This window comes from Sphaeramia orbicularis, chromosome 12 (genome assembly GCF_902148855.1).
Source record: "Sphaeramia orbicularis chromosome 12, fSphaOr1.1, whole genome shotgun sequence".
Classification (NCBI taxonomy): Eukaryota; Metazoa; Chordata; class Actinopteri; order Kurtiformes; family Apogonidae; genus Sphaeramia; species Sphaeramia orbicularis.
This window is the reverse complement of record NC_043968.1, coordinates 28,079,074-28,091,885: the sequence shown is the minus strand read 5'-3', so window position 1 is coordinate 28,091,885 and position 12,812 is coordinate 28,079,074. Positions and strand designations below refer to the sequence as shown.

The following is a 12,812-nucleotide window of genomic DNA, read 5'->3' as shown; positions in this document are numbered from 1 at the left end:
TTAACTTTTTGTTTGTAGTGAATTCCAATACTAGTCATTAGTCACTTCATGGACATAACATGCCAAAAAAAAAAAAAAAAAAAAAAAAACTTTTGTTAATTAGTCTAATAACAATAACAAGGAGTTGAATTACACTCAAACATGTTAGATTGGGTTTATCAAGAACAGTAAAGTTACAGTCATGTTATCACTTGCAGTGTATGGGATGGTGCATTTAAGCGTCCACTGTGTTGGCTGATATGAAACTAAAACAACAAAATCCATGAACATACCAGAGAACAGCAGTAGAATAGCTGTCCACTGTGGTGACCACTATGCATGAAAGGGTTAATCTCAGAATTCTGACTTTTCTCTTTTTTTGACCTTTTTTCTTTTTTCCAGTGGTCCTAATCCTCCTCCATAAATGTGTATATGAACGAGCCATTGAAAAAAAAAAAAAAAAAAAAAAAAAAAAAAATTGGATTTCATCAAAAAAATCTGAATTGTGCATTAAGACCTGCTGTCTGAATGTAGCCTTAGTGTTGAGATGATTTCCTTTCCCTTATGTGTAAGTATCAACCTCCTCACGTGACCATAGTGTTGAAAGTGCAAACACTCTCCAATATGTTTGCAGTGAATAATACATTTTCCCTCCCCTGATGACAAAAGACACAGAGCCAACAACAAAATACCTTAAATTCATTTACTTAAATTAAAAAAATGTACATCACATTATCCTTTACAATAGACATGTCTTAAAAACTCAGTGGTTTCTGTTTCTCTGTACACTTCAATAATTGGTATACAAATTCCTCTTTGAAAAAAAAAAAAAGGAAAAAAAAAAAGCAGGAATCATCATCATCATCATCATCATCATCATAGGCTGCCACAGAAGATAATTATTTCCTCACTGTAATGACTGCAGCAGTTGATGCTCTGGGTTTGGTTTCCCAGTAGCCTGTACTTGTAATTGTACCAGATATTTATGAGTACTGTCGGTGTGTGAAGTAGGACTGAATCCTGGAGATTTCTCATTTATTTGACCTTATGAATCTACTTCAAGGGTTGGATTTGTAACCTTGAGACCGTTTAGCTGAACTGAACCGTACTGGTGTCATTGTACACTTGAAATGTTTGTGGAAAACCCTTAATTAACATCAACACACAGTTAGAGGAAGTACATATAACATACAAAAAGCAACTGCGAGGACACCAGCTTTGACAGAGGGGACAACACCACTGTTTTTGACAAGGTCCCAGTCACTGTTAGGACAACAGTTAAGTCCTCAGTATGGCAGTCGTTACAGTATGTGCAGCTTTTGAGCCATTAGAGGACATGTTTCTCCAAGGTGCTTTACAGTACTACAAGTGCACATTTTATTTAATTAGAAAAAAATAATAATAATCATAGGAATAAAACCTTTGTTCTGTCTTCATTACAGCTCCTCAAAAGGTGCACTACAATGTCAAAAACACTGATGTTGCCGTTTGGATCCACCGTGACCATCTCTGCTCTTTCCGTGTGAAGCTTACTGCACCTTACACCACTAAACCAAGTACTGGGATGATAGATATGGGAATTAACATGCTGGATGGAGTTTGAGAATACTGATTTTGACATCATCTAGGCTTCCTAACGGTGGGAAGGTGAACGGAGATTGTCAGATGGAGCGAACAGCCATTGAGAGCCGGGACATTCAGTCCAGAACAGAGTGTAGCGGTCCAGTCTTCATAACTCCAAGTACAAAAGGAATTCAAACTGGGTTGTTAAAAACAAAGAAAAAAAAAAAAACAACATAATTTTTTACAACCTTCTGTAAACATGAGCTTAGGCAGAATATGGCAGACAGAAAATGAAAGATTTGGCAAAAGATAAATGCTCCTAGACGTTTAGAACATGATACATTCTGTGCTTTATCTGAGTGCAGCCTGGTTAGGGTCTCCCAAAACCCCCGAGAGCTGATCTTCAGAGATTACTAAAAGGCTTCAGGTAAAAGCTTTAAGACTACAACGAGCCATACAATCACACAGTGAGACAGCTACCTGCTCTAAGATCCAACTGTTTTCCCATCCATGGATGAAATTTATTCCTAAACAAAAATAGAAATCCATGTTTGGGAAGGCAGCCCATAAATAACAGGCTTTTTTCCTAAATAATACAAATTGATGTCAATGAAAAAAAACAAAAACAAAAAAAAACATACTTCTGTGCTTGTTTGAACTGGTCAATTGCATATGCTGCAATTTCATATCCAGTCCAGATGACGACAAGAGGATTTGTATAGACTTCAAGAGAAACCTTGACATTTTATCTTCACCTAGAACTTGTGGGTGTACTCGGCACACGTAACAGGAAACAGAGGAGTGATTAAGACTGAACTAGAGAGAAGTGGGCAGTGAGTAAAACCAACTAGAATAAAAGCAAATGTCAAGTAAAAGCAAATGTCAAGGTGTCCCTTTTGTAAGCTTTCCACATCATGATCTAAAGCTTGTGCTGCTGGGTATAAATAGGAGTGGAGAATAACTACTCTGTCTCTCATACTAAATGTGAGGAGCGACAGAAAACGTGACCTCCCAAGTCTTACATCCCGCCTTCATTTATCTAAAAAAAACAAAAAAAAAAACACCATAAAGTGTCAGATATTATTTTGGCAATATATCTCTACATAGTTGACCATTCTGCAAGAAGAAAGACCAGCTTTGCTCCTGTGAACGGTGTCTTAAAGTGATGAAACGCTCTGTTTACTCTACACCTCTTGTACTTTTGTTAAAAGTCTAGATGCTGCAGGTGGAAGAACACGCAGCTGTCCGTCTCTGATCACTGCCTATTACAAATACAACAGGTGGAAAAATACACCAGACAAACAAAAAGCAAAAAAAAAAAAACATTAGGCTTGTCTTAAATGACTCATAATCCTGTTTGTGATTAAAAAACAAATAATCCTAGAATCTAGATTTCTGCTTTAGGATTGATAGCAGGTACGTCACTGAGTCAGAACAGCCCAGGTAAATGTCTCTGCTCTTGAGTGATTAAGTGTGCGATTTGTAAATGCCGAAATGCAGCGAATTTTTAATATGCGAGGGACCTGTGTCATGCAAAAGTTTCATTTTGTTAAGTACCATTTGTGTTTCAAAGCTACCTGGCTGGCAGTGATATTCGATCTGTTCATATAATGTGCTCAAATGGTGCATGTGTGACACCGGTGGACTGGCTTGGACTGTCAGGAGAAAAAAATAAGAGTGAAATACCGCGAAGAGTACTGCTGAACTGTCCGAAACTACCTGCAAACACTGATCATGGATTCCAGCTGAATTAGAAAGTATTTAAAGTCACTACCTCATAAATGTCAGGAATTCCAGTTGACTGTCTGATAAAGTGCAGGGAAAACAGAAATCTCATATATACAGATGAATTCAAAAGAGAGGTTCAGACATTGGAGGCTATATGCTCCACTGTGCCAAAACTAAACGGCAGTCAGTGTTGGGATCCTCAGCTGGAGGACGGCTGAACCCAGTTACTCCCTCCAAAGGCTGTTCACAAACAGTAGAAAAGAAAAAGACAGTTTTCAGAAGAAAGGCAATTTTTCTGAAAGATTCCACTACACGTTTCACATACGCACACTTAGAAAACACTGAAACCGATGCTAAACACAGCATCCATTTTCTGTTGGCTAGTTTTGACAAAAGACAACTAAAGATCGTTGCTGCTCAAATGCATGTGTAGAAAAAAAGGAGGAGGAGAAAAAAAATGAAAATAGACAGCAGCAATGTAAACTAACAAAAGGCTCTGTGTCAGTCAAATAGTGATCTGACATTTTTACAGCTAATACACATTAAAAAAAAAAAAAAAAAAATTACTGACCACTCACACGTGTACACTCCAGTAATTTCGGTGGTCTATGCCAAGAGGCGCCGGTTAAAATGCCTACATATATAAACGTGATGGTTGTTTTTGCAGTGAATTATAACACTACATTTACACAGTTTTCTATAGAAGCTCTTGTTTGTCTTCTAGTTGTTCCATGATATCATTTTCAGACATTACAGTCAGATGAAACTGTTCTTGAAATCATCCTATCGCAGTATAAATCACTCCCCGGACTGAGGAGGACAGAGAAAAATAGAGCCACTTGACACCGTTTAAGACACACCTTAATTTCTGCCCACACACACTGACACATGCAAACACAGAAACAGTAAGTCAGGAAACCAGTGAACCAGTCAGTTCGTCAGACAGGTGGGTGAGGGGAACCAGCCCCCCCACCGGTGTTCTGCTGATTGATAAAACCCACAGCCATCCACTCTCCTCATGTTGTCCATTACCCAACACCTGCAGTAAGTGTGTCGTTTCATTACATTTCCATTACACCCACGTCTCCCCTCAAAGTGGGGAGTCCACTGATCAAAACTGGGCAATGACCCTCAATGAAGAAGCTGATACCCATCAAGAGAGGAGGAGGAGGAGGAGGCGGCAGAGCAGAGGAGTGTGGCGTTTCAAAGTATCTCTGCGTCCAGTTGAAACTCTGAAGGCTCTGTGCTCCAGGCTTTAGCGTTAGCATGGACATCTGTTGCCGTGACGTAGGACGCCTAGAGCTCTGCGCTGGACGGTGGTTTGGTGGTGGTCATGATCTTCATGTACTGGGTGAAGATGGCCTCAAAAGCCTCGTCCCTGTGGATCATGGCACCAAAGACCAATGGCTGCGAGACACAGATATGATGGTTTGGAATATGTCACATGTTAAAGCCACAGTAGCATCAAGTTTAGTTACGTAAAACACCTTTGATATGATACTGACCTACCATGTAAGACAGAGGCCAGTTCAACACTTTATCAAAAATACTTTCTTTAATAGAGCAGTGAGCAATCTGTTACCATTTATGCTTCAGTCAGCTGTCCATATATGTAGCATTTATTGTACACTGCCCAAAAAAAAAAAAAAGTCACACATGCAATATTTGACTGCACCACCTTTGGTTTTGATTCCACGAGACATTCACTGGATTTAACTAATCAAACAGTTCAGATCCTTTCATGGGTCAGTACTGCAGTGGTTCATAATGTTTCAGCTGGAACAGGTTATTGAACTCTAACTGCAGTAAGTGTCCTCTCATGTCTTTAACGTCATAAAGATTGGACGATGTCAGAACTGATCAGGATCATCAGGCTTGTGACAGAATGGTTCAGGGAGAATGAGACATCATTTTTACACATGGTTTAGCCTCCATAAAGTCCAGGCTCTAATTTGGAATGTGATGAAGACTTGATGCAGTGGTTCGATTCTCCATCATCAATAATCAGAAATTAATGCAACTATGGAAAAAAATATTATGACCCTTACTGTGGACTCTGTAGAGAGCTTTAAAAAACACCTCAAAACCCTCCTGTTCAAAAGGCTTTTTAGTCTCCCACCTGACCCAGGGCCACCACAAATTGATTACACTATGTATTCATCATAAAGTACTCCATGTGTCTCCCCCCCGCCCCACTCTCCCCCAGTCTCTCTATATCTCTATCGCTCTCTCTTTTCTCCTCCTTTACTCTCTCTCTTTAACCCCAACTGGTCAAGGCAGACAGCCATTCTTCAGGACTCTGGGTCTGCTCGAGGTTTCTGCCCAATAAAGGGAAGTTTTTCCTCGCCACTGTCACCAATCACAAGTGTTTGCTCCTGAAGGATTCTGTTGGGTCTCTGTAAACTTGATTTGATTCTGATTTGAATTGGTAAAGCACTTTGTGACTCTGTCTGTGAAAAGTGCTCTATAAATAAAATTTACTTACTTACTTACTTAGTATATAAGCATTATGTGGCACAAACAATGTGACAGTGAATGTCTCCTGGAATCAAAGCCAAAGGTGGTTCAGTCAAATATTGAATTTACACCTTTTTTTTTGGCAGGGCAGTGCATTTTCAATAGTTCTGACCAAGTGGTCCGTGGCCCACTAGGGGGCCTCAAAGAGCTGCCAGGGGGCCTTGAGATGGCTGCAAGTGTTTCGAAGAGAAAGACATAAAATCACCAGAGAAACAACTATCTAACTAAAAAAAATTCTCAGTTTGCAGTGTTTCATTTGTATAAAATAACTGCAGACCCAAATAAAAAACAAAAGGATCAAAATATCAGTGTTGGGCAGTAGCAAAGCTGTACACAGCCCCCCACTGTCTAGACCTCTGTATTTATTCCCAATGCAAATGTAAATAAAAGTAGTGAACTGCTTAGAACAACTTAAATGTGCTGTAGTAAAGACCAAAATTGCAAGCATTTCCCTGTGGTGCTCGTCTGTATCTTTGTCATATGTAGAGTATGGGTATAGGGTAGAGCCTGACTGATGTGGGATTTTTGGGGCTGATGTCAATACCGATATTGGGGGCTTAAAAAGATGATATCCGATATATTGGCCGATAACCGATATATTAGCCGATAAGAACATTGACCTACACAGGATACAATAGTCTTATATTAGATAATGGTGGACATGTGGATTAACAGTCGCATCTTTGTTTATCTCACAAAGATAATTTACACGACTTTAAAAGGCTGTATAATAGTCTGATATTAGATGTGACCCATGGTAGATGTGGTAGTTTTGATGCTGAGGAGGGCAGACTTTTGGGAAAAGATGTGAGTCTATTTTTTTAAAAGTAGTGACATAAAAATTGTTTGGTAAATCATTCATTAAAATGTAAACAACAATTAATATACAGTAATAATACCCAGGCGCACCTGCAGAATGAAATTATGAGGTACACAGGAAACGGACAGATTGGGGGTAGGGGCTGTATGCAGTCCGACAGAATCTCAGCACAACAAAAAAGTTAATACATCGTTTACATATTGACTGATGTTGAATAACCAGTAGAATGCTATAATCAGGCCGATTAACCAGTCAGGCTCTAGTATTGGGTACTGGTATTTGATTGTGTTCGGTTTTAGATTTTGGTCCAACCCTGACCTAAGAACGTCGGTGTCATAAGCATAAACTTCAACATGACACGATACAAGTGAAACATGGACTTTAAATGCTTTTCTTTTTTTTGAACCTGAGCATTGGCTCTGTAATACCTCACACTGATGCATTATCATATCAGGAAAACTGCAGGTGTAAATACGGAGATTAATGTTGCCTGAATCCATTTAGCTGATATGGTGGGTGAATCCTGGTGCTGTTCATGCTGCTTCACTGTCACTATTCCATGGCTCACTGGGGTCTTATAAGTGAGCCAACATCATCAGTAACACCTGTGCTTTTCCCATTATGAGAAGTCAGAGCTGTGAAAATGCCCCACTGGTGACTTTCCAACATTTGACAAAAGATAACATGATGGAAAAAGAACAGCACGGGTTCGTACTTTTCATGTGCGATTTAGGAAATATTATGCATTGCATGTACGATTACGTATCCACAGTCATCTTTTGCCATACCTTCTGAGTAGAGGGTGTTGCTATGGAGATACCCATCCCACTCCCTGGTAGAACTGACAACACTTTGTACTGGGGAGGAGAAAAAGAAACTGCCTTTATCATTTTTATCACACAATATCACATAACAAGAAAAAAAAAAAAAAATCTGCAGGAATATACAGTATATGTCCACATTTTCATACAATCCAATGACATTGAACTGTTTAAGAAGTCTACTAGCTTCTAGACATACCTTTTGTATGTCGGTGATGTCCACCAGTTTGATTACTTTATTCTTCTTGGAGGAGCTGGACCTGGAGCTGGAGCTCTCAAAGCACAGATAACTACAGAGACAAAGAGAAATAGCTTCTTAAACAAAGGCTTCTTCAGACGAATGACGAGGCCAGTAAAGCACACAGACAGAGTAGACTTGTCAGAGGCACGTTCAGAGAGGAGTAGAGTTTTAAGATCAGAGATATTCCCAGGAGGAGGGACGTCCCACTGGATATACAGTGGACTGACAGCATGACAGAGTGGGAGGGAAGATAAAAAGAGGAGACGTGGTATAGCTTTTCTTGTTGTAGCCTTTAAAATCCTACTAATTCATTGGCCTAATTGATTCTTTCTGTCACTCTATATTTCTCCTTATCCAGTGAAAAGATGTCCTGCTTACTTCTCCGTGACATAGAGCACTCCATTCCTGATGTAGTCTGTGGGCATCTTCCTGTCTCTGTTTATCAGGCAACACCTCCAGCCATTCTCACATACTGAGGACAAACAACAGAGAAATATTTAAAGATGTTAAATTTTGCTAAACCCACTTTTATTAGTCTTTGGTTCATTTATTTGTGTATTTGGACCATAATAGATCATAAAGTTAGAATTTGAACCCTCCAGGTGCTGCAAAACTATCTTTATATTTATTTTGTGAAAAATTGAGTGGATTTCTACAACCTGTTTTATTTCCTGCTTAATTTGTTATGTCTATAACTAGTTACATCACGACATTTGCACATATAAGGTCAAGACTTCTGACGAACATTTCTCAGAGTATGACATAATTGTTTGTCAGCAGCAGCGGTTGTAGTCCATACTGAAAATATGTCCAAACTTTGAGCAGATTACTTAAAATGTTCAGTTGTTGGTTGAACAGGACAGAGCAGCACAGCCAACAACCTGGAGGGGGTGGGGTGTGATCTGGCTCATTTGCATTTAAAGGGCCAGCGCTCAAAAACTACCTTTCTGGAGTCATTACTCAGAAATATTATTGAAGATGGACCTGTGGAGTTGAATTAATGAAGAATTCAGACCCAAGCATAGCATTTACAGTTTATGTAGACCACAGGGAAATGTTTTAAAATGCATAATTCCATTTAAAAAAGCTAAATATCACTCCTTTAAGCCATTACACTAGTATCAATAAAACACATGAAATGAAGCTAGAGATGGGTGACAAATTAAAGCCTCAATTAAAGTCTCAAAACTTACCACCACAACAGTTTCAGTATATGTCAAAAAGGGTGCTTTGGACTGGGATATGCTCAAAAAAACAATGAAAAAGAACTTCAACTCACTCTACTTAAAGGTATTAGCATGCCTTCATTATCTTGGCACCGTCATGTTAGATGTGATATAGTACTAGTAGTCTAAGATCACTACTGGACCGATGATATTCCCTCATTGGATGTTTTGATGGTGGTAGTGGAAAGCATAATCAAAATCTGCCATGATTTGGTGACTGTGAAGGACATAATACACATGTATGCTTCACATTTTTATACTTCTTCAAGTATCCAGTAAGCTCTTGAGTCCTGTGGATGGCAGTATTGTCATCCTGTAAGAGACCACTCATCAGTATTGTACTTTAATTTGCCACCCCTCTGTACTCACGGCGTAACACTTTAGTGTAGTATTTAGAGCGCACAGCAAATAATGACAGAGATGTGATTCTTTTATAGTGCAGTAAGGTCCCTCACCCGCCAGAGGGCGCTCTGACTCCGGCAGGTTGAAGATCTCATGAAAAGCTCCCTTCTTGGTGCTGTGTGATCGCCCTGTTTCCTCCTCTCTGTTCACCCCACATGGGATAGTAGCAAGACTGCTCCTAGAAACCACAGGCTGAACCTGCAGAGGCACCGAGGAGGAAGGAAGATGGAGGAGTTGAAAAAAAAAAAAAAAAAAATCACAAAGGAAACAAAAAGGTCATGTGGGAGAGGAGGAAGAGTATGGAAGGAAAAGAGAGTGTGGGATGATGAGGAAGGAGAAGGACACACATTAAATTCCAAACATTTCTATACAACAGTGCCAACTGGACTAAACCTTGCCAGAGGTTCATAAAACACGTCTTCAACTTTTTTTTTTATTATTGCATCATGTGCTTCTCTGCATGTGCACTGATTTGTAGCAGGCTCAGGTGTGACGTGCAAAGCAGAGAGTGAGGCAATCATTCGCTCAACATCCACTGATATGTTAGTTTGTGGAAAGATATATATAGAAGTTCTAAAAATGAACCCTATTTGAAGGCCATTAAAAGCAACATTTCAAAGTTAGGGTTATTTACTACATCTAGAAGGAGAAGAGGGAGGACTTCCTACTCTTAATATGTAAATACACTGTTTGAAAGGGTATTCTATGTGCATTTTAACTACTCAGTAAAAGCATCTAAGGCAATGGATCAAAAATATCAACCGGAAACAGTTCACATTTGAGAGTTTAAGCAGGGATCGGAGGAATTGTACAAAAAGGCAATAATGAAATTAGAGGTAGTTAGTCTATTGTGACATTTTGATCCATTCTGTTTACAAACACTGACGGCCAGTCCTGAGGTGTGTCACGCATCGCAACCACACACAGACACACACGCTTTGAGGTGAGCTGGCAGCACACCCAGGCACAGTACAGGAACCAAAGGGAGACACACCAGAGTCCCTACCTTCTCAATGCCAGAGAGCTGAGAGAGAGAAACGACAGAGGACACCTGTGACTGATGCCTGAGCAGAGGCAACGAAGGCTCACACACTGACGGCACATCATGAAAGAGAGTGGCTGAGGTTTAATGTATTATTGACAGGGGGGGGATGATATTTTAAAACTTTACTGATCTATTTTTATACTTGGCCCCCTCCACAGGGAGCTCAGTGGTAGGGGGGTGGATTCCTGGAAACATGAAAGACACAAAGTGGCCTGAAGGATGCAACCCCTACACAGTGAAAACCACTTATAGTTATGATGTCTAATGACAGCCTGATTATCGCCTCCAACAGCCTTCCAAAGCAGGAAAAAACTATCCTCTGCCAGTCACACTACCAACCCTTCATGGAGCATCATATGATCATGCATCATAGATCTAGCTGATCATAGGTGAACATTCATTTTGTCATTTTATATTAAGAGAATATGATTCCAAAACCCACCCAGCACCTGCCTCAGATACGAAAAGACCAAAAATTTGCCAATTATTAAATTTTATTACTGTATTTTTACAGTTATTTGAACACAATGACCAAATTATTCCAACATTTACAAGAGAATGATCCTCTCCCAGACTTTTTGAGCCATAAAAGTGGTTAATAATGGTAACCATAATTATTAGCAGGGGCAAAAAAAGCCATAACTTCAAAATGGATGTGCGCAGATCCCAAACACATGTTGTGAATGAAATTTATGGCATGGAAAGGCTGACCTTCTCATTAAGACTCACTGCTGACAATTGTAAAAAATATTGGGAAAAATGGGATGTTTATGTTTATCAAAGAAATCCTTGAACCTGTAAAATCTTATACTTAGATATGCTTAATTTGACTTTTTTTTGCTTAATTTGTCTTGAACCTGTCTGTACTTTATTTGTCTAAAAGTTGAACCTAGATGTTGTAACTGTTGTGGTCTGTTTTTTGTTTGTTCTGTATACTGCAAAATTTGTATATGAAAATAAAGTATAACGAAAATAAAATAAAAATAACGTTAACCATAATAACTATAAGTGATTTCCACAATTCCTTTGTTTGGTTTTGTTTCACAGAAATTATGTTTTTTTGCATAAGTAGTGCAGAGTGTACACAATATAAAGCCCCAATTATAAAAGGAATAAAAGAAGTGGAATTCATTTTTGTGAATTATAGACATGTTTGGTCTTCAACATAGACATTTATGGTCTGTGCTTATGTGACACTGGAAGGAGTTAGTCTGAGATGACAAACACAAGCAAAAGAGGAGACGACACAGCAGACTGAAGACCAAAACATGTAGGACTGGTTGTGTGTTCTGGCCTGCTCACCCGCCGCGACATGGTGGCATTGGTCCTTTCTTTGAGCTGGGGGTCGGTGGGGAGGCTGTTCCACACGATGTAGGGTGTGTCATACTTGTCCCGAAGCTTTGGACAGCTTTTAAACAGGAAGTCTATGATGAAGAACTTTATACCAGCATAAAGGCCTGAGGAGGAGAAGGAATAAAGATAATCAGAGAAAGGTTGAATACAAATGAAAGGTCAGCAACAGTCAATAGTGTGTTGGGGAAACACAGTAAGGGGTTGCATTTTCTAGTTTTACTTTTACAAGGTCTTATCTGTTTAATAATTATTACCTCTCACACTTTTGTATCATTGACATTTACATTTTTTCGACATAATTACATTTTCAATGTACTCAACATTCTATCATTCCATTGCATAGTCAAGCAAACTGAAGCAACTGAAGTTCTTATTAGTTATACATGTACAGGCAGTGTTCAGTGTTGAAATGTCATTTGATACAAAAAAAAAAAAAAAAACAGAACTGGGCACTTAATCTATGATGTTTTTTTCTTTTAACAGTCAAAAACAACATCTACAGCAAAAACTTAGACCTCCCACAAGATGAAACCTATTCAATAATTGTTTTGAGTTTCTATCAAAATATGAACCTATATATTTTGTACACAAGAAGCAGCGCTAACTAATGTTATTAGACAGGAATGCAAATGGCCTGCAGCGTCTACTAACAGAGGCAGAACACTTGTAAAAAAGAAGTATGAATGTATACATTTCTGAGTGTTGGCTTGAATGTACAGTTGCCAAATATTTGTAACCATTCAAATCCCCAATCCAGTGTGTGCAGTATGCCAGAAGCATACAGACATTGTGTGTGCTCCTGTCTCACCCATCATGAAACCCATTAGTTTGTACGGCAGGACGCAGGAGGTGATGAAAGCCACCCACAGGCAGATGTAAAGTTTCCGAGTGCTCTCAGGCTGCACCCACATGAACAAGCTGAGAAACACACATCAACGATTAAAATTGAATTAAACCTTCCACGTCAACGTTTGAGTAAAATACCCTATAATTCTTACAGCAACTTACTTTTTTATCTTCTCCAAAACATCTGCCATCTTACCAAAAAGGTTCTGTAATGAGAGATAAAGTGATGTAAAAACACACAGTAGGTTGGAGTTACTTGGATCACTTTGAC

The 12,812-nt window shown here is 39.1% G+C and overlaps 1 protein-coding gene across 2 annotated transcripts in view; it reads right to left on the bottom strand.

The window, feature by feature from the left end:
• Nucleotides 1-668: 668 nt before the first annotated feature.
• gramd4a (GRAM domain containing 4a) overlaps nucleotides 669-12,812 on the bottom strand; it is a 46,803-nt gene continuing 34,659 nt past the window's right edge. For both annotated transcript variants that reach the window (XM_030150012.1, XM_030150011.1), the window contains exons 12-20: nucleotides 12,704-12,754; nucleotides 12,504-12,613; nucleotides 11,645-11,799; nucleotides 10,304-10,321; nucleotides 9,351-9,495; nucleotides 8,048-8,141; nucleotides 7,628-7,718; nucleotides 7,396-7,464; nucleotides 669-4,677 (exon numbers count right to left, since the gene is read on the bottom strand). In XM_030150012.1, coding sequence (XP_030005872.1) covers nucleotides 4,567-4,677; nucleotides 7,396-7,464; nucleotides 7,628-7,718; nucleotides 8,048-8,141; nucleotides 9,351-9,495; nucleotides 10,304-10,321; nucleotides 11,645-11,799; nucleotides 12,504-12,613; nucleotides 12,704-12,754 — 844 coding nt within the window. In that variant the 3' untranslated portion in view covers nucleotides 669-4,566. The remainder of the gene's footprint in view (nucleotides 4,678-7,395; nucleotides 7,465-7,627; nucleotides 7,719-8,047; nucleotides 8,142-9,350; nucleotides 9,496-10,303; nucleotides 10,322-11,644; nucleotides 11,800-12,503; nucleotides 12,614-12,703; nucleotides 12,755-12,812) is intronic.